Source organism: Trichechus manatus, unplaced genomic scaffold (assembly GCF_000243295.1).
Source record: "Trichechus manatus latirostris isolate Lorelei unplaced genomic scaffold, TriManLat1.0 scaffold00017, whole genome shotgun sequence".
Classification (NCBI taxonomy): Eukaryota; Metazoa; Chordata; class Mammalia; order Sirenia; family Trichechidae; genus Trichechus; species Trichechus manatus.
Window position 1 is genome coordinate 25,654,263 of NW_004443953.1, and position 20,283 is coordinate 25,674,545.

General features: G+C 37.7%; 1 protein-coding gene across 1 annotated transcript in view; it reads right to left on the minus strand.

Moving 5' to 3' along the window:
* Positions 1 to 886: 886 nt before the first annotated feature.
* Positions 887 to 20,283, minus strand: part of FRK (fyn related Src family tyrosine kinase) — a 116,785-nt gene continuing 97,388 nt past the window's right edge. The window contains exons 3-8 of the mRNA XM_004372482.1: positions 20,034 to 20,197; positions 18,224 to 18,392; positions 11,213 to 11,371; positions 3,233 to 3,414; positions 2,009 to 2,174; positions 887 to 1,620 (exon numbers count right to left, since the gene is read on the minus strand). Coding sequence (XP_004372539.1) covers positions 1,409 to 1,620; positions 2,009 to 2,174; positions 3,233 to 3,414; positions 11,213 to 11,371; positions 18,224 to 18,392; positions 20,034 to 20,197 — 1,052 coding nt within the window. The 3' untranslated portion in view covers positions 887 to 1,408. The remainder of the gene's footprint in view (positions 1,621 to 2,008; positions 2,175 to 3,232; positions 3,415 to 11,212; positions 11,372 to 18,223; positions 18,393 to 20,033; positions 20,198 to 20,283) is intronic.

Below are 20,283 nucleotides of genomic sequence, written 5' to 3' on the forward strand. Positions count from 1 at the left end.
AAAAAAAAATCAGTTTCATAACCAACTTCAGATATTATTCCTAGTCTCTATCTGAAACAGACCTTGACCTGTTGTTATGGATTGCATTGTGTCCCCTAGAATATGTGTTGTAAATCCTAACCTCTATGCCTGTGGTTACAATTCCACTGGGAATGGGTTGTCTTTGTTACGTTAATGAGACAGGATTAGTGTCGGGTACGTTTTTGGTCAACCTCTTACAAGATATAAAAAGAACATATTAGGACAAGCAAGCAAGCAGAGATGGGGGAAGATTGATGCCAAGCCACACGGATATCTCCAAGGAACCAGGAAACAGAAGCTGAGGAGACAAGGACATTTCCCCAGAGCTGACAGAGAAAGAAAGCCTTCCTCTAGAGCCAGCACCCTGAATTTGGACTTCCAGCTTCCTTAACTGTGAGAAAATAAATTTCTGTTTGTTAAAATCATCCATTTGTGGTACTTCTGTTATAGCAGCACTCCAACTAAAACACCTGTTTTGTAGTTAATTTAAAATTCCAGCCTATATGCCAAAGCCTGTCCTCGCCCCTCCCCATTTTTTTAAAGTATCTGGGCCATAACAATCCTCTTGTTCTCCTCTCATTTTCCTAAACTATTTTGATATCTATTTCTCAGGCTTTATGCACTGTTAGATGTTTTTCACATATTTCCACAGATAATAACTCATCAGTTTTGCAATCTGATTCTTCACATTAAGAGATTAAAACTAATGTAGATTATTCTCAGATGACACATACTGAGGTATAGAAAAATTCCATCATTTCCTTTCACTAAATGAGAGAAATTTTAATTTTTTTCTCAACAACTGCTTCATTTTTTTAAGCACAGGAATAAAATATGTGCAATTACTCCAAGCACAATCAAGTCGTTTAACGTGGGTTTACCATTATTGTAGTCACAGGATATTTTAAAAGAGAAAAAAAAAAAAATCAAAGCACAGGTCCTGCTGTGCAGCAAGGCAATCAAATTCCTTCATAATAACAGCCTGATGGGATTCAGGAAAACAAGGAATAAATGAATAACCACTCTAATCAGTAAAAAGGATAATGCTACAACAGTCATTGAGTAAAAATTGTCTATCATTTGTTGATTCTCTTGATCGGAATTTCAAACAATAAATAGAAATGCCAGTATCTTTTAAAAAGAAAAATAACTTCGGTTAGTTTGTTTGATTTGCCAGGCAGTGAGAAAATGATATATCATTGTTGACTGGCATGCAGCACTGCCCAATCAATAAAATGTTCACATAACCTTTTTTATAATACCTGGCCAAAGTATCATTTAAATACAGCAACATAAACTGATTTTACAGTTACTTGATAAGGTTGTGTTTCTGGACTGATTATTCAATTTTATTTTTACTTCATTATTTGCTATTCTTCTTCAGTGTTCATTTTATGAAGTTATCTGCATCTGAATACGAAGAGTCTGTTTCAAAATAGTCCTCAAGTTTGCAATGCAGTATCTCAAATTTTGGCCGTTCCTTAGGGTCTGCATTCCAGCATTCCAACATGATGTTGTAGAACTGCAGTGGACAGTTAGGTGGTTGAGAGAGTCTATAGTTTTGACCCAACATCTGGATTACTTGAGCACCTGTCATACCTAAAAAATGTAAAAAGGAACCAACAAAAGAACAGGTTAAAGACCAGAGTCTTACATTCATATACACTTAAACTCTAGGTTACAAAGCAAATTGATTTCCTTGGTGAAACTATGAATTCTACCATATCCTTTTCAGGCTGCAGAGATTAAGCTAAATCCTGAAGCAAGTAATGTCTATAAGACTGCAATTCAAAAGTAAGGAGAAGGATGCGATAAACCACCTCATTAATGCAAATGATCATCATCAAATTTTATCTATTAAGCTCCCACAGGCACATGGTGTGGTCAGCCTCATAACTCTGCCCTCTAAGTTTAAGGAAAGCAGTTAAAGTCACACCTAAGTAAGTGACCTGCAGCAGAAAGGCCCACTTCAGAATTAATTACTCACCACTATAAGGCATTTTGCCATAAGTAATGATTTCATAAAGAAGGATTCCAAATGACCACACATCAGACTTAATGCTAAATTTATTAGAGCGAATGGCTTCAGGTGCAGTCCACTTCACCGGCAGCTTTATTTCGTGTTTAGATTCATAGATGTCTTCATTATCTACCTGTTAATGCATTGAGGAATCAAGCCAAGTTAAAGTGATTTTTTTTTGTCACCCTTGTTCATCTATAACCTGCTTCACATAAAAATTTAGAGGGAAAAGATTCAAAATGAGTTTTATTCAATAGATAATTACAGTAGCAAATTCAAATCTGACTTACAACACTGAAAAATATGTGAGAAGTCGTTAATAAAATACTTTACAGCCTACTATGTGCAAAGAATAGCACTGAAAGATCACTCTGCTACATACGGGAGAATTCATACATGATGATATTGGCTTTACATCTGGTCTTTCGCAAATAAATGTCTGTCTGTTTTCTGATTTATTGCTGGTATTGAAGAGCCACTGACTTTGATAATTACCAGATAATTACTTTCTAATACTGAAAAAGTAGGATTCAAGTCATTTAAATTAATATACCAACTCACTGGGGTTCTAATTAATTTACAAAATAAAAATATGACGAATTAATGAGGACCAAAAGAGAATCATGTATTGATTGTGTTTCATGTCCCACATGTCCCTCTTTTTAGGGTACAATGTAGGAATTAAAAATTAAACTTAGAAAAAAACACCTAATATTACATTTCCTATGTAAGTGTCTTTTGACCTTTTAAAATATTATGTCATGAAATGGGAGAGGGGAGATGATAAAGCCAATAATTGCTGAAAAATTCTGATAGCATGCAGATCAGTCTGACATAAAGTGAGCAAAATGGCAGGGTAACCCACTGTATAAAATGTACTGCTTTTTCTAAGGGAATAGAGGCAGAAAGATAGCCAGACAAAGAGTTTCTGTTACTAATTCAAAAATCAAGACAAATTTTAATACATACTTTCCAGTCTGGTTAGTTATTGCTTTCACTATTTCTTTCTCCTTGGTGAAGAAAAATGAATAGGCAGGTGGCTTGTTTGTAGAGTCTTGGGCTATTGAAGTGGACTATGGACCATAGAACTTAAAGAAACATCATTTGAGGAATGACAGTAAACCAGTTGCTATACTGGTCTGCTAGCCTTTGATCCATTACAAAAACCAATTCAAACAAAACTAAATATACCTTAAAAACTCTTGCAAGTCCAAAATCTGCCACTTTGTAAATATTATGTTCACCAACAAGGACATTTCTGGCAGCCAGATCTCTATGGATGTAGTTCTGGGACTCTAGATAGGCCATTCCAGAGGCAACTTGTGCCGCCATGTCTACCTGTTGAGTCAAATGGATTTTTGATCCAGCATCATCTAGGCAATAAGAAAAAAAAAAGTGATTTCCTTCAGAGAACATCTGAACTATTGAAGTGAATCATGAAAATTTTGATGAATGAACTATTGCTGGCATTAATTGCCATGGCACCATTTTGTTGAGCAAAGAAATATAATTAACACAAACAATTGCAGTTCCTATGAAGGATTAATGAGGCAGCAATTTTCAGAGTCCAAAAACATTCCAAGGCTAGGCTCCTCCATCTCCTGAATGAGCATTACACAGAGAGAAAGGAGCAAAAGTATGACATTATCCAAACACAGCTATAATTATCTGAAAGACTACAGGTACTGCCATTTTCAATACCCTACATGGCTACCTCATCTCTTTTTTATTTATTTATTTATTTATTAATTGTACTTTAGATGAAGATTTACAGAATAAATAGTTTCTCATTAAACAATTAGTACATATATTGTTTTATGACAATGGTTAACAACCCCATGACGTCAACACTGTCCTTTCTCGAACTTGGGTTCCCTATTACCAACTTTTCTGTCCCCTCCTGCCTTCTAGTCCTTGTCCCTGGACTGTTGTGCCCCATTAGTCTCGTTTTGTTTTATGGGGCTGTCTAACCTTTGGTTGAAGGGTGAATCTCGGGAGTGATTTCATTACTGAGCTAAAACGGTGTCCGGGGGACATACTCTCAGGGTTTCTCCAGTCTCTGTCAGGCCAGTAAGTCTGGTCTTTTTTTCTGAGAAAGAATTTTATCTTACATTTTTCTCCAGCTCTGTCTGGGGCCCTCTGTTGTAACCCCGGTCAGAGCAGTCATTGGTGGTAGTCAGGCACCATCCAGTTGTACTGGACTCAATCTGGTGGAGGCCATGGTAGTTGTGGTCCATTAGTCCTTTGGACTAATCTTTCCCTTCTATATTGTTTTCTTCATTCTCCCTTGCTCCCAAAGGGGTGAGACCAGTGGAGTATCTTAGATGGCTGCTCACAGGCTTTTAAGACCTCAGACGCTACTCACCAAGGTAGAATGTAGAACATTTTCTTTATAAACTGTGTTATGCCAACTGAGCTAGATGTTCCCCGAGACCATGCTGCCTCATCTCTTTATGGACATCATTGCATGAATGCCTCCATATTTCTTTCAAACATTGCATGGTTTGTTTTAAGATTTGAGCCTATAAAATCATACTAATTTGCTTGGTCCTCCATCATTTTGTTCCTAAAAATTAGTTTGCTAACAAAAGTGAAGGGTCTATCAGTGGCTATAAGATGTGTATATTACATTTGTATTCCACTAAGCTTGGTACATTTTTGGATTTCCTTTTCTTATACTTTTATTTTAGAATAGGTTGCTCATCTCTTCAAGCAAGGATATACCTTTCGTAGGCATAGTTTCTACTACTGCTCATTCTGTAAAACTAAGTGTAAGAAATTTATGTAGTAGGATCAGTTTGATCATTAGTAGAGGGGTCAGTACCAATATTTAGCGTGGGCAGAAGAACAGAAAACTGAGAAGAACCATCCAGAAGAGTAAGAGGAGAACTTGGAAAGAACATGGTATCAATCGAGGGTTTTGAGAAAGAGAAAGTCAAATTCTACAAATAAGTCCACTAAGATAAGAATTCAAAGACATTTGTTGAATATGATAATTATGGATTCATTTGGTGACCTTGGTGGCAGAAAGAACAGTTTCATTGGAGACGGAGTACAATGGACTAAGGACTGAATGAGAAGAGGAAGACAGCAAGAGGAGCCTTCAGGTGATTAGAGCAGCTGCCAAAACCTTGATTGCAGCCTTGTGAGAAACTCTGAGCAAGAAGACCCAGCTAAGCTGCATCTGGATTCCTGACCCACAGAAACTGAGATAATAAATGTTTGTTGTGTTAAGCCACTAAGTTTTGGGGTAATTTATTATGTATCAATAGATAACTAATACAGACTAGTGTTAGGAAAATGATATCAGTTCTAAGTATATGGTTAAAAGCTTGGACTATGGAGTCAGACTTTCTGGGTTTGAATTCTGACCTAGTCATTTTGAGTAAGTTACTTAACCTCTCTATACCTCAGTCTCTTCAGCTGCAAAGTAGGGATAATCTTAATATTGATCTCATAAGATTATTAGAAGAATTAACTAAGTTAATATCTGTAAAACACTTAGAAAAGTGCCTGGCACATAGTTAAGTGCTGTATAGTATTTTCTAAAGAAGAAAAAAAAAAATTAAATATATATGCTCCTCTCCTACCAGTAGCCCATACGGCTGATTTCCAGTAAGTCACCTCATTTAACATTCAGAAACAACTCTATGAAATAAGTATTATTATTCTTATCATTATCTCCATTGCATAGGGCTTCCTACTACTCAGGAACCAGTAATATGTTGTAGACTCTGTCTGTCAAAGGCTGAAATCTCATGCTTTTAAGAACTATTTTACACCTCCTAAAACTTACCTTACACATTACACCTAAGCTTCCAAAAGTTAGGGGCTAGTGGAGACTTCCATTCATACAAACAGTAAATAATTATAGTAGTTGTATGAGGTTAAAGAATATCTCATTGAGAGCATTCCTGTCCTAAGTGAACCATGAGAATGATGAGCAACATGCAAGGACTTAATTTGTAAAAAAAAGAAAACGCTGTTTTTAAACACTACCTAAATGCCTGACATATATTAGGTGCTCTGTAAGTATTTATCAAAAAGGAAATAACTCCAATTAATTTAAAAAAAGTTGCATATGTTTATTCTCTTTAAATTTTAGTAAGAAACATCTGGCATTAATTAATTAATTACCTTTAATTCTAAAGTTTTTTGACAAGCTTTTTAATTTTAAAAGAATTTATTATATACATATCTCCAAGCTTTAGAGACTGCAAAGATGGCTCTGTAGAAAAATAGACATATTATTTCAACTATCAAATACAACATCTAATTCTGTTATAGTGGATATAAAAAAGTTTTCACTGACAGGCACAATTACTGAAGGAAATTAAGTAATACACATTTCCTGTCATGAAAGTGCAGTGGCCCAAGTAAAGTGGCCTAAGTAAACCTCAGTGCAAGAAGGAAAGAAGGAAAAGAAAGAGGCATACAGTATAAGATGATTAGTAGCTAAGGAGAGAAAACAAGAAGCAGGGAAGAGGAATATGAAGGGTCAGTAGACAGTGATTAAATTTTAGAATTTAGAGAGTGACTAGTGAAGGCCTTACCAAGATGCGAATGTCTGAGTAAAGATTTTCATAAAATGAGGAAGTGAACTTTCTGGATAACTAACGGAAAAACTTCTAGACAGAGGAAACAGCAAGCGCAAGGACTTGAGGCAAAAGCATGCCTGTTGAGAATGAGGAATAGCAAGGAGGCCAGTATAGCTCATGCAGAATGAACAAGGGGAAAGTTGTGGGAGATAGGGACAGAGGTAATGGAGGGCTGGGTCATGCAGGACTTTATGGGTTATAAAGAGATGGGGGTCACTAAGGATCTTGAGGTGAGGAGGATCATGAATGGATTTACATTTTAACAGGATCTCTCCTGCTACTGCACTGACAAGAAACTAAAGGGAACCAAAGAGGGACACCAGTTAGGAGGCAATTTCAGAATCTAGGAGAGAACTGATGATGGCTTGGACCAAAGTGGGAATGTTGTTGTTGTTAGGTGCCATTGAGTTGGTTTGGACTCATAGTGACCCTATGTGTAACAGAATGAAACACTGCCCAGTCCTGCACCATCCTCACAATCGTTGTTATGCTTGAGCCCATTGTTGCAGCCACTGTGCCAATCCATCTTGTTGAGAATCTTCCCCCTTTTTTTCGCTGACCTTCTACTTTACTAAGCATGATGTCCCTCTTCAGGGACTGGTCCCTCTTGATAACTTGTCCAAAGAATGTGAGACGTAGTCTCACCATCTTTGCTTCTAAGGAGAATTCTGGTTGTACTTCTTCCAAGACAGATTTGTTCGTTCTTTTGGCAGTCCATGGTATATTCAATATTCTTGGCCAACACCATAATTCAAAGGCACCAATTCTTCTTTGGTCTTCCTTAAGCATCATCCAGGTTTTATATGCATATGAGGCAATTAGAAATACCATGGCTTTGGGGTGAGGTGCACTTTAGTCCTCAAAGTGACATCTTTGTTTCTGAACACTTGAAAGAAGTCTTTTGCAGCAGATTTGCCCATGTAATACGTTGTTTGATTTCTTGACTGCTGCTTCCATGGGTGTTGATTTTGGATCCAAGTAAAATGAAATCCTTGAAAACTTCAGTCTTTTCTCCGTTTATCATGATGTTGCTTATTGGCCCAGTTGTGAGGATTTTTGTCTTCTTTATGTTGAGGTGTAATCCATACAGAAGGCTGTGGTCTTTGATCTTGATCTGTAAGTGCTTCAAGTCCTCTTACTTTCAGCAAGCAAGGTATTGCTGTTGTTAGCTGCCATCAAGTCATCACCTGACTCAAGGTGATCCTGTGCACAATGGAATGAAATGCTGCCCGGTCCTGCACCATTCCCATGATCATTTGTGATCCACAGGGTTTTCACTGGCTGATTTTTGGAAGTAGATCTCCAGGACTTTCTTCCTAATCTGTCTTAGTATGGAACCTCCTCTGAAACCTGCTCAGCATCATAGCAACATGCAAGCCTCCACAGACAGATGGGTACAAATGTTGAGAAGTGGTAAAATAGTGGATATATTCTGAAGATATGCCAAGAGGATTTGCTGGTTGGTGAGATATGGAATGTAAGAATAAGTAGGGATGGCTTCAAGATAGTAGGTCTAAGCATTGACATTATTAGGGGAAGACTACAAGAATAGCAGATTACAGGAGAACATTCAAGGAGTTGGGCATGTTATTTTGAGATATCTAATAGATACATGCAGTAGAAATTAGGGCTGTTTGCAAACTTTATTCTCTTTTCAAGCACTTTAGAGGATTGTCCTTCCCTATTCCCTTTCACTTGATTTGACAAAATAAAAAGGGCAGAGAAGTTACTTCTGTCACTTCTGGTCAGAAACTTCAAGAGCCAGGGTGAGACTATTTACATCCCTTCCCCTTGCCAAGGAAATCAAAAGAGCAAAGCCACCAGCCAACGTATATTGTACATGTAGCAAGAACAAGAAATAACCACTTGTGTTAAGCCTCTGGAATTTGGGAGATATTTGTTATTATAGCATAACTACATTATTCAGATGGATATAACATTCATGTGGAAAGGCTGAGAAGGCAGTTGGATGTGTAAGTCTGAAGTAAGGAAGGGATATAATTTGGGGAATTGTCAATATATAAATGGCATTAAACAATTAGACTGAATTTAAGATTAACAAGGAAACTACTGATGTTACAAAAGAGTCCTGGGGGAACTCTAAACTATTGAGAGGTCTAGGAGATGAGGAAAATCACATAGACTGAGAAGAACAAGAAAGAAAGGAAAGAGGAAAAGCCGCTGAGTGAAGTGTCCTGGAAGCCAAGTGAAGAAAGTGCTTCCCAGAAGAGCATGTGTCCACCGAATTAATGCTGTTGATAGATCTGAGGACTGTGAATTGACTATTAGATTTAACAGTGTGAATGTTCTCAGTGACCTTGACAAAGCATTTTTTGTGAGAGATGACCCAGAATCTCCCCATGCTTTGTCCCTGGGAATACTGCTGAGGTTAGTCTTTTTATGGCACTAATCCGTGCACGTAACATATGCTGATAGTGTTAAATTTAATATCTCTATGCAAGTGAGCTATGTTTTTGTTCTTAATAGCATTTAACAGGCCTTATATTCTTTTTACTCCTAATCCAGTAATGCAATTTAATACTACCAGCTTCATAAATCGCCCTGAAATCGGAGCATACTCTTATCTTTATGTAATCTGTTCTATTCTTCTTCTCACCTCTTTTTACCTGTATGCACTCTATCAACCCCACTCTGACATTTCAAGAAATAAAGTCACTTTTTCAGACATAAACTATTCCTTTAGTACTTGATCTCAACTACTTTGAACATCTCATTTAACTGTTTATTATATTGTTGTTTATTAAAGTATTCATTTGTACTAAACATCAAAATTTCACTACGCCCTTAAGTCTTCTCTGATTGCAGGAAGCAGATATGAGAGTAAAGCAATAGTAAATTCCTGCTTTTTAGTCTGAAAATTCTAATGCTGCCTAGCAGCATTTCACATACTAACCAGTAGAGAGCTGGACTAAGTGAAGAAGAATGCACCTTCAGAATTGGTGAGACTCATTAACAACCTGTGATATGGAGATGATACAACTTTGCTTCCTGAAAGGGAGGAGGACTTGAAGCACTTACCGATGAAGATCAAAGACCCCAGCTTTCAGTACGGATTACATCTAAACATAAAGAAAACAAAAATCCTCACAACTGAACCAATAAGCAACATCATGATAAACGGAGAAAAGACTAAAGGTTTCAAAGATTTCATTTTACTTGGATCCACAATCAACGCCCATGGAAGCAGCAGTCAAGATCTCTTTCAAGTGTTCAAAAACAAAGATGCCACTTGGAGGACTAAAGTGTGCCTGACCCAAGCCATGGTATTTTCATTTGCCTCATATGCATATAAAAGCTGAACAATGAATAAGGAAGACTGCAGAAGAATTCATGCCTTTGAATTATGGTGTTGGAGAAGAATATTGAATATACCATGGACTTTCAGAAGAACGAACAAATCTGTCTTGGAAGAAGTATAGCCAGAATGTTCCTCGGAAGCAAGGATGATGAGACTGCATCTCACGTACTTTGAGCATGTTATCAGGAGGGTCCAGTCCCTGGATAAGTACATCAAGCTTGGTAAAGTAGAAGGTCAGTGAAAAAGAAGAGGAAGATTCTCAATGAGATGAATTGACACAGTGGCTACAACAACAGGCTCAAACACAGCAATGATTCTGAGGATGGTACAGGACTGGGCGGTGTTTCATTCTGTTTTCATAGGGCCACTATGAGTCAGAACAAACTTGATGGCACCTAACAACAACAACAAACCAGTAAAATGTTGTCAAATAGTGACCAAAAAAAAACCACACATACTCGGACTCGGGCAGACACGGCTGTGGCCGCATGCTTGTCCGTTTTCCCACTCTTGTCTCTTTTGTAATATTCTCTGGACTCAGAGGGACCCAGCTCCAGCTGGGTAACATGCTTGTCCATTTTCCCATTCTTGCCTATCCTGTAATATTCTTTGGACTTGGACAGACATGGCTCTAGCAGCAGGCTTGTCTGTTTTCCCACTTTTGTCTGTTCTATAATATTTCCTTGGACTCAGGCAGACATGGCTTTAGCAGCATGCTTGTCCCCTTCCTACTTTTTCCTTTTTGAATATATGCCGAATGAAACTTTCTTTTTGCTTTACTCAAAAAAAAAAAAAAAATACACACACACACACACACATACACACACACACACACTCAACAACTAGGGTACCACTCCTCTATTTCCCCCAAAGTATTTCATGGCCCTAATTCTGGGCCATAGCAAGTATTGGTCTGTGAATTATCATGTCTAATTTCTTATTATAGGAAACAAAACATCATGCAGCACATCCATTCTTCAATTTCTTACATTATACTTAAGTACTCTGATACGTCTATTGTGAACAATTTGTTCTTCCACTACATAAATATTTTTCCTCCCTTTGAACACAACGTATATATCCTATTAAAGAGTAATTGAGCCATTCAATGTTAATCCATTCATTCTCACAGATATACACATAGTAAATATCCTCTGAGTTATAGGAAGCTTGCTAAGTTGACATTTATAGGACTAGCTAAACTAAATTCCTCATTTTTTTTTTTTTTTTTCTTTTATGAAGTCTTTAGCTTACTCTGGAGATATTCTTGCAGACTTCCATGTCTCATCAACTCTGTAATAATATAAATTGGATCTTCTAAAGTGCAAACAGCATAAAGCTGGATAAGCTTTGGGTGTCTTAGGCTCTTCATTATCTGTGCCTCCCTCAGGAAGTCATTTCGATCCATTGAACCTGAAACAAGAAGAGGGGGAAATCACTTTATGTTAGTGAGGCATTCCTATCCTCACAGCAGCCTGGTGGGAATCACCAAGATTACTTCCTGCATCTCAGTAAAGCAATAGCATAAGTATGACAAATCTTCAGCGTTATCAAAGAAGAGAATCAGTTCAGGGAAACCTAATAACTGGATGTGTTAGAGTAACAGGGGTGCACAGTTTATGTGTTAAGACCTGTAGGTGAAGAAAGGTTGATTCAAGTCTACATGAGAAATGAAGGAAAAAGGAGAGACTGGCAGTCTAACTGATAAAATAAAGCAGAAGTCTTAGGAGCACAAAGAAATGAAGTTCTATTCACATGAACATGAGAGGACACTAAATGTTTAATTACTTGCAACCAGAGCTTTTTGGTCCAGGAGCCAAGGAAGACTGATAGCTGCCCTGTCCTCGGTGCCCACTGTGTGATTACAATTCTTCTGCTGTATTTATATGGGATATATGGTGTAGGCTAGGTAGAAAACATTCAAGGCCCACCCCCAAAGCTTAGTTTTTTTCACCAGTTTTATATGTTTAACCTAAAGCCAATACTCAACATTTTCTCCTGTATTACGTTATTCCTCAGTAGAGTCTTAATAATTTGGCCAAATGATGAGGGAGATAGTATCGGGCCTATTTTGAAGACTCATCTACAATTAAATTATATTCGAATGGTTCAACTCTGACTCACTGTGCAAGGTGGCAAATAGTTAACATCAAATAAAATCCAAGAGGAGGAAGGATCCGTGGACTTTATATTTTTTAAGTAATATAAAAATCTTTTATTTCATTTACGATGTGATATTTCTGAGATATTATTGTAATGGAAGGAATACTGTCATTACACATCTTAATATTCACTGTGGATCATGCAAATATCATTTCCACTGATGGTCACAGAGACCACTCCATTCCCTATTCTTCCCATGCTGGAGACTTCACAACTGACATTAGACTCAAGCATGGACAAGTTTTGTCTAAGTAACACTTGTGACCTGATTATTAGTGTAGAGTGAGGAAGAGTTACATATGACCCACAGATCATTTCGCATAGAGCACATAGGTAGTCTTTGTAAGAAAGTCACTTTTTAAGATGTCACTTTAAGGACTAAGGTGTGCCTGATGCAAGCCATGATGTTTTTAATTGCCTCATATGCATGAGAAAGCTGGGCAATGAATAAGGAAGGCCAAAGAAGAATTGACGCCTTTGAATTATGGTGCTGGAGAAGAATATTGAATATACCATGGACTGCCAAAAGAATGGACAAATCTGTCTTGGAAGAAGTACAGCCAAAATACTCCTTAGAAGCAAGGATGGTGAGACTTCATCTCACATACTTTAGACATGTTATTGGGAGGGATCAGTCCCTAGAGAAGGACATCATGCTTGGTAAAGTAGAAGGTCAGCAAAAAAGAAGAAGACCCTCAATGAGACGGACTGACACAGTGGCTGCAACAATGGCTCAAGCAAAATAACTAACATGAGGATGACACAGGACTGGGCAGTTTTTCGTTCTGTCATACATAGGGTAGTTATGAGTCAGAACCGACTCAACAGCGCCTAACAACAACAACAACATATAGATAGTCTGCCCTTTGATCAGGCTCAATCGAGCTCTGGATTCTGGATGCCTCTCTACTCTGCCATTAGCTTGCTGTGTGATCTTGATCAGGTTATCAAATCTCTCTGAACTTCAGTTTCTTCAACTATAAAATGTGGCTAATAATCCTACTGACATCACAATGTCACTACTAGGATTATAGCAATGCCTGGCACATAAGCACCTGTTATGGATTGAATTGTGTCCCCAAAAAATGTCTGTCAAGTTGGCTAGGCCATGATTCCCAGTACTGTGTGACTGTCCACCATTTTGTCATCTGATGTGATCTTCCTGTGTGTTATAAATCCTGCTTCTATGATGTTAATAAAACAGGATTAGAGGCAGTTACGTTAATGAGGCAAGATTCAATCTACAGGATTAGACTGTATGTTGAGTCAATGTTTTTTGACTTATAAAAAAGAGAATTGAGCAGAGGGGAACGGGGACCTCATTACCATCAAGCAAGGAGAACCAGGAGTGTGTGCATCCTTTAGACCCAGGATCCCTGTGCTGAGAAGCTCCTACACCAGGGGAAGACTGATGACAAGGACCTTCCCCCAGAGCTGACAGAGAGAGAAAGCCTTCCCCTGAAGCTGGAACCCTGAATTCGGACTTCCAGCCTCCTAAACTGTGAGAGAATAAACTTTTGTTTATTTAAGCCATCCACTTGTGGTATTTCTGTTTTAGCAGCACTGGATAACTCAGGCAGTACCCAATGACTGCTGACTATTATTTTTTATTATTAATATGCATACTCTTGGTAAAGCCGAACAGATCAATTGTGTTTTTTCACAGGATGAAGAAGGGAAGGGCAAGTACTTAATGAAGGCAAATAGGGGCCGTGGCTCTATTATCTTTTTTATCACATTTTTCTGAGCTTCCACAATTTCTTCTCTATCATTAGTTTACCCTGCAAAATGAAATAGGATTAAATTGTTTAATCATAGTGGCAAAAACAAACTAAGCATAAAAGAGACACCTTAACCATAATAAAGTGCTTTTTCCTTGATTGTTACAATTAGTTGGGCCTATAGTTAAATATGGGTATAGTGGGACCCCATCCTCCAAATAAAAATATGATTCATCAAGCTTCCAATGAGAGCAGCAACTGTTATCACCATTCAGATAATTTATATATACAATATGTTTCTATGTTAATTTTTTGGGCGGCCATCAAATTCATGGACTGCAAACACTCAAATAATTCCCAAATCAGACTACCCTCAAGAGCTGAATTCACAGTCTGTCAGGTGCTTCTGCAGGTGAAGGCTGCTCAGAGCACTCATAAATGACTACACCAGTTACAGCTGACCAGCTGCAGAGCAAGGGAGACCCAATTTCAATTCAGCTAGCAATGGAACATTAAATATTAATTTTTGCCTGTGAAAGCTATTGTGGTAGTTTATTTCAGGCTCGTCTTTTTGTGTGGTAGTCTGCTAAGCAATAAATAGCTGCTAAGATTGATTAATGGCCCCAGTGAAGACATTTAACCAATCACCAAAGCTGTTTGCTGCTATCACACTGTAAATCAATAATAATTATTCCTGTTGGAGATAAAACTATTGTGGCTTTTTTTTTTTTAAGATAAGAAATATGATTTTTGTTCTTTTTTGACCTCTAGAGGGCCTTCCTTAAAGAGCAATGTTTGGATGTATAGTCAGCTGCCTCTTTTTGGAACAGAATGCTAAGATTGGACTACAAAATTCAACCTCAATCATCATGACAAGATTAAATTTAAAAATATATACACACGGTGATTGTGAGAACCTCAGGTGATAGAATAGGTTGTTTTCACCTGGAGTGCTCACATGGCATCTAGCCGCTTAAAAGTGCGTCTCCATTGTTTCATCTGGCAGGTGTAGATGCCGGGACTGAACTCCTGTGCTAGCAAATTTGCACTTCAGTGGTCTGCATCTGTCAGCAAACCCACTGAAGCTAACACTTGTTAAGAACGCACTACATATACTGTATGTACATTGACCCAATTTGTCCTCATAAAACCCTCTGAAGTAGGAACTATTATAATTCCCATTTTCAGGTGAGGGGATTCAGAAAGGTAAATAAATTGTCCAAAGTCACAGAGGACAGAACCAAGTTTGAACTTAGGTTTATCTTACACTAAACTTTATGCACTTACCTATTTAAAACATCCTGGTGGCACAGTGGTTAAAACACTCGGCAGCTAATCGAAATGTTGGCAGTTCAAACCCACCAGCTACTCTGTGGGAGAAAGATGTGGCAGTCTGCTTCCACAAAAATTAAAGCCTTGGAAATCCTATGGGGCAGTTCTACTCTGTCCTACAGGGTCACTATGAGTCAGAATGGACTCGACAGCAATGGGATTTTTTGGTTTTTTTATTACACCAGGTGGTCCCAGACTTTCTCAATTCATGGCATCCTTCCTTTTTCCACGATCACCTGTAGGTCAAACTGAATGCTTAACCGTTCTGTTTATTAAGTGGTTAGGTCCAGATAAAATAATAAATATTTGTGTCCTAACAATCAAATAGAGCCCTGGTGGCACAGTGGTTAAGAGCTTGGCTGCTAACCAAAAAGTCAGCAGTTTGAAGCCACCAGCCGCTCCTTGGAAACCCTATAGGCAGTCTATGAGTCAGAATTGACTCGATGGCAATAGGTTTTTAACAATTTAATAGTCATTTAAAAAAATAATACAGATAAATTGAAAGAAAAAAATATTTTTTAATTTCATTCTTAACCACAATTAATTACTAAAGAGATACATGCACCTATTGGTCACTGCATGTCTTCTCAAATCTTGAAATCAGATTAAACACTGCTATCCTCATTTCCTGTTTCATGTTGATTTTTGTATGGAACTTGCTTTTGATCACCCACTCACTGCTGTTGAGTTGATTTCAATTCACAGCAATCCCATAGGGTTTCCAAGGCTGTAAATCTCTACGGAAGCAGAATACCACATCATTCTCCCACGGAGCCACTAACCTTTCGGATAGCAGTCGATCACTTTAACCACGGTGCCCAGGGCAGTAGCCACTAAAAACCCAGCTTCACAAAGGTATGATGTCATCTAAAGGAGTGTAACATGATCTAATGTTGAGACTGTGAATTATCTCAAGCTAAGAGTTTGTCCATACTCAAGATGTCTACCTCAAAACTTATTTTTTTTTTTAAGTACAATTCATTGTTTTATTTGTTTGCTTGTTTGTTTTATCAAGGCAGACCTCCATTATACAAAGCACAAATGTGGAAATATTAATTATCCTACAATATTGGATTGTATTATAAAATCAAGTTCATCAGAAAATCAAGGTATTGGAAACATATTTCATTCAAATCTCTGCCTCTCTCTTTTTTTCTTTCTAACTGTATTTTAGATGAAGGTTTACAGAACAAACTAGCTTCTCATTAAACAGTTAGTACACATATTGTTTTATGACATTGGTTAACAACCCCACGACATGTCAACATTCTCCTTTCTCGACCTTGGGTTCCCTATTACCAGTTTTCCTGTTCCCTCCTGCCTTCTAGTCCTTGAGCCTGAGATGGTGTACCCCGTTAGTCTCATTTTGTTTTATGGGCCTGTTAATCATTGGATGAAGGCTGAACCTCAGGAGTGACTTCATTACTGAGCTAAAATGGTGTCCAGGGGCCATACTCTCAGAGTTTCTCCAGTCTCTGTCAGGTCAGTAAGTCTGGTCTTTTTTTATGAGTTACAATTTTGCTCTACATTTTTTTCCAGCTGTCTGGGACTGTCTGTTGTGATCCCTGTCAGAGCAGTCAGTGGTGGTAGCCGGGCACCATCTAGTTGTACTGGACTCAGTCTGGTGGAGGCCGTGGTAGTTGTGGTCCATTAGTTACCTCAAAACTTTTAAAAATCCCACAGCACCCCTGTGAATTCACCGTGGTGCACCTGGGCACCTTGGCACACAGTTTGGGAACCATGGTGTTACGCTATACTGTTAGCCTGCAGCAACTAGGTGTTCAACTTCTGTCACCAGAAGGCTTTCCCAACCTCTAAGAATTCTGGAATAGGTAAATAATGGAGGTTCCCAGAGAACTATTTTCTAGCCTGTAGTTATTACTCTTACCTATGTTATTTGAAGTAGCTATAAGAGACTACTGTAGAAACACTGTGCTTTTATAAAATGTCACTTCAATGAGGTGTGATGCAAGAGTGATACATGTAGGTTCAAATCCCAGCTCTCCCATTTACTGACTTTGTAATAATAATGATAACAATAATAGTTTTTATTGATCACTTACTATGAATGAGGTGCTATGCAAAGCATTTCCACTAACGACCTAATTTAATCTTCATAATAACGCTGCTAGGTTGGCCTTCAGGTCCTCACTGGCGTGAACAGTTTGCTCTTGGTTACTAACCAGAAGGCTGGTAGTTTGAATCCACCCAGTTGTGCCACAGAAGAAAGTCCTGATAATCAGTTTCTATAAGATTACAGACAAGAAAACCCTGTGGAGTGCAATTCTACTCTGAAGCACATGGAGTCGCCATGAGTTGGAACTGACTCAGTAGCAATAAGTTTGGTTTTGGTTTTAGGTTAACCTTATTATTATCTCTATTTTAATTATAAAACTGAGGTATAGCGTGGTTCAGAAATTTGCTCAAAATCATATGACTAGTTAATCTTAGGAAAGTTACTTAATTTCTATAAATTCTCTTATCCCATCTTTAAAATGGTGAGACTAATGCCTATCTGAATAAATATTGATAATAAATGTACTTTCACTTGCTAGCACAGATAAAAGGAAGATGGAGGAAAAAATAGTTTCTGAATTTTCAAATGACTCCTTTTAGACGGACCGTTTTCACCTCTAAACCATATACAATTAGTATGATAAAATAGTCGTTCCCTGAAGAGCTCAAAGGTTCCATCTAATTTTTTTAAGTATTTTCAGTGAAGTCAGTAGTTTTTAACTAAGGCTAGAAAAACAAGGGAAGGGTGAACATTAGAGGACCTAATCCTAATTCCAGAGAAGGGATGCCATGTTGAAACCTTGAATTTGGGGATATTTTAAGACTAGGTGAAGCAATTAAGTTTTTATATTCTCCAGCCTTTATATCTAAAGTCCTGTCCACAGGTTATGGTTACCAGAGGCCAGAGAGTGACCACAACACTAGTTGGTGCCAGGTATAGCACTGGCTGTCCCATGAGCTCTTGGACATTTACAGTGGCAAACTGAGCCAATAAAAATCAACATATGCCATTGAAACTTTGAGATTCTTATACCTGGTTTTAATGTTTTCACTGCTACTGGAGTGGTATTGTTCCATAGACCTTCCCACACTTCACCAAACTGACCGGACCCCAGTTTCTTCAGAAGTTGTACAGAGCTGCGGTTTATCTCCCACTGGTCCACAGTTTTATATGATAAATCAAAAGGAGCTGGGACTTGTATCTGTTGCAGAGAAAAATTAGAATACTTGTAAGAAAAAAAAGTTAGATTTAGCTTATTTTTCTTGAAAATAATAGTCTAGGTTCTTTTCAAAGAAATCATAATTTTTAAAAAACAAAAACATGCTAGATTTTATTTTTACTATTTTAAAACATAAAATGTCTGTGGGAGAATCTGCATCCTTACTCTTCAAACTCATATCCCCCCAACTCCTGCTAAGTCAGGCACCTCGCTGTCCATCAGTCCCATCCCACTCAGCCCCACTGCCATCCTCACTTGGATCTGAAATGCTTTTGGCCTCTTTGCCTAGCTAAATCTTCCCAAATTCAAAGCCTAATTAAAGTGCCACATCACCTACAAATCCTTCCCAATTCTCTGCCCTGTAGCATTTTGCCTATTTATTATATATTTTTACATAATTTTTTGTCTTTTTTCATGCTCATTTTCTATGTATTTGTTCATTCACTTGTTCGCTAAACTAATATTTAAGTGCCATTCTGTAAACAAAACAGGCAAGGCCCCTGCCTCCTAGAACTAACTCATGATCTAGTTTGCATCTACCATTGGATATTTATCTTATCTCCCCTCCACCAAGCCATAAGCATCTTGAGTGCATAGAGGACAGGCTATGAATCTTTGTAAATCCTTTCCCCAACCAGAATTCAGCAATACTGATTGAACTGAGTATTTTTAGGCCATATCATTGTATCAGGTAAGATATTTCTCAGCATGAGCTTACATAATTTTGTAGGGTCATTGCTGTACCATGCAAGTTATGCATATTTATGCCAGAATTGCATATCCTCGGCATGATTTCAGTCAATAAATTCCCACTATATTGGACAAAATTCTTCAGTTTCTACTGATCCATAATATTCTGATCAGACATCATCAGGAGTTTTCACTGATCCCCCAGGTATAAATCTCAAAGTTGAATGTTCCATTGACAGTATGTGAGACCTAAATTTTGAAGAGTTGCTAAGGACTTTTTGCCATAATTGCAATATATTTAGGTCAAACATACAAACAACTGAATAATGGTAGATGTAGATAAATTCTATTTAATGCTATCTCCTCTCCCCAAATACACCAGGTAAAAAAAAAACAAGCCATTTATTTTAAACAACAGTTATGAACCTGGTAATTTCATATTAATATTCTTGTATAGAGAGCTAGTTATGATTATATTCTGGTATTTTTTTTCACCTCCAGCCATATCATTAAGTGTTCTAATGGTCGAGTATTATATTAATGTCCTAGTGCAAAGGATGCATATTTTCTGTCTTCAGTGATTGCCTTAGGTCAGAGGTTGGCAAACTTTTTCTGTAAAGGACAAGATAGTAAATGCTTAAGGTTTTGTGGGCCATACAGTCTCTTCTGCAAGTACTAAACTCTGCAAATATAGCATGAAAGCAGCCAAATATAATACATAAATGAATAAGTGTGACTGTGTTCTAACAAAACTTAACCACAAAAACAAATGTCGGCCAATATTGGCTCATTGACCTTAGTTTGCCTATTCCTGCCTTAGGTAATTAAATGATAATTTTTCTCTCAACTAACTTAGCACATGACAAATGCTCTAATATCTAAAGTAAAAAGTTAGCTTCAAAAATAAATAAGCATAGCTTCAATGCATTTTACCTTTAAGCATGGTTTTTCCAGTTTGACACACAGGCCATCACTGGTCTTGGTATAGTGGTTCACAAACTCGTTCAATGTTGAAAAGGTTCTTCTGCGGGTAATGAAAAAGCCTCCTTCATCCAGCCTTCTGATTCTGTAGTGTTTTACAACTCCTTCATCTAAAACTAGAACCCAAGGTAAATTCTGTTAATAAACCTCTTGCCAAAGCAGTGCAAATTTATTTATTCTGTAGGGTGATATCGTCAATGCA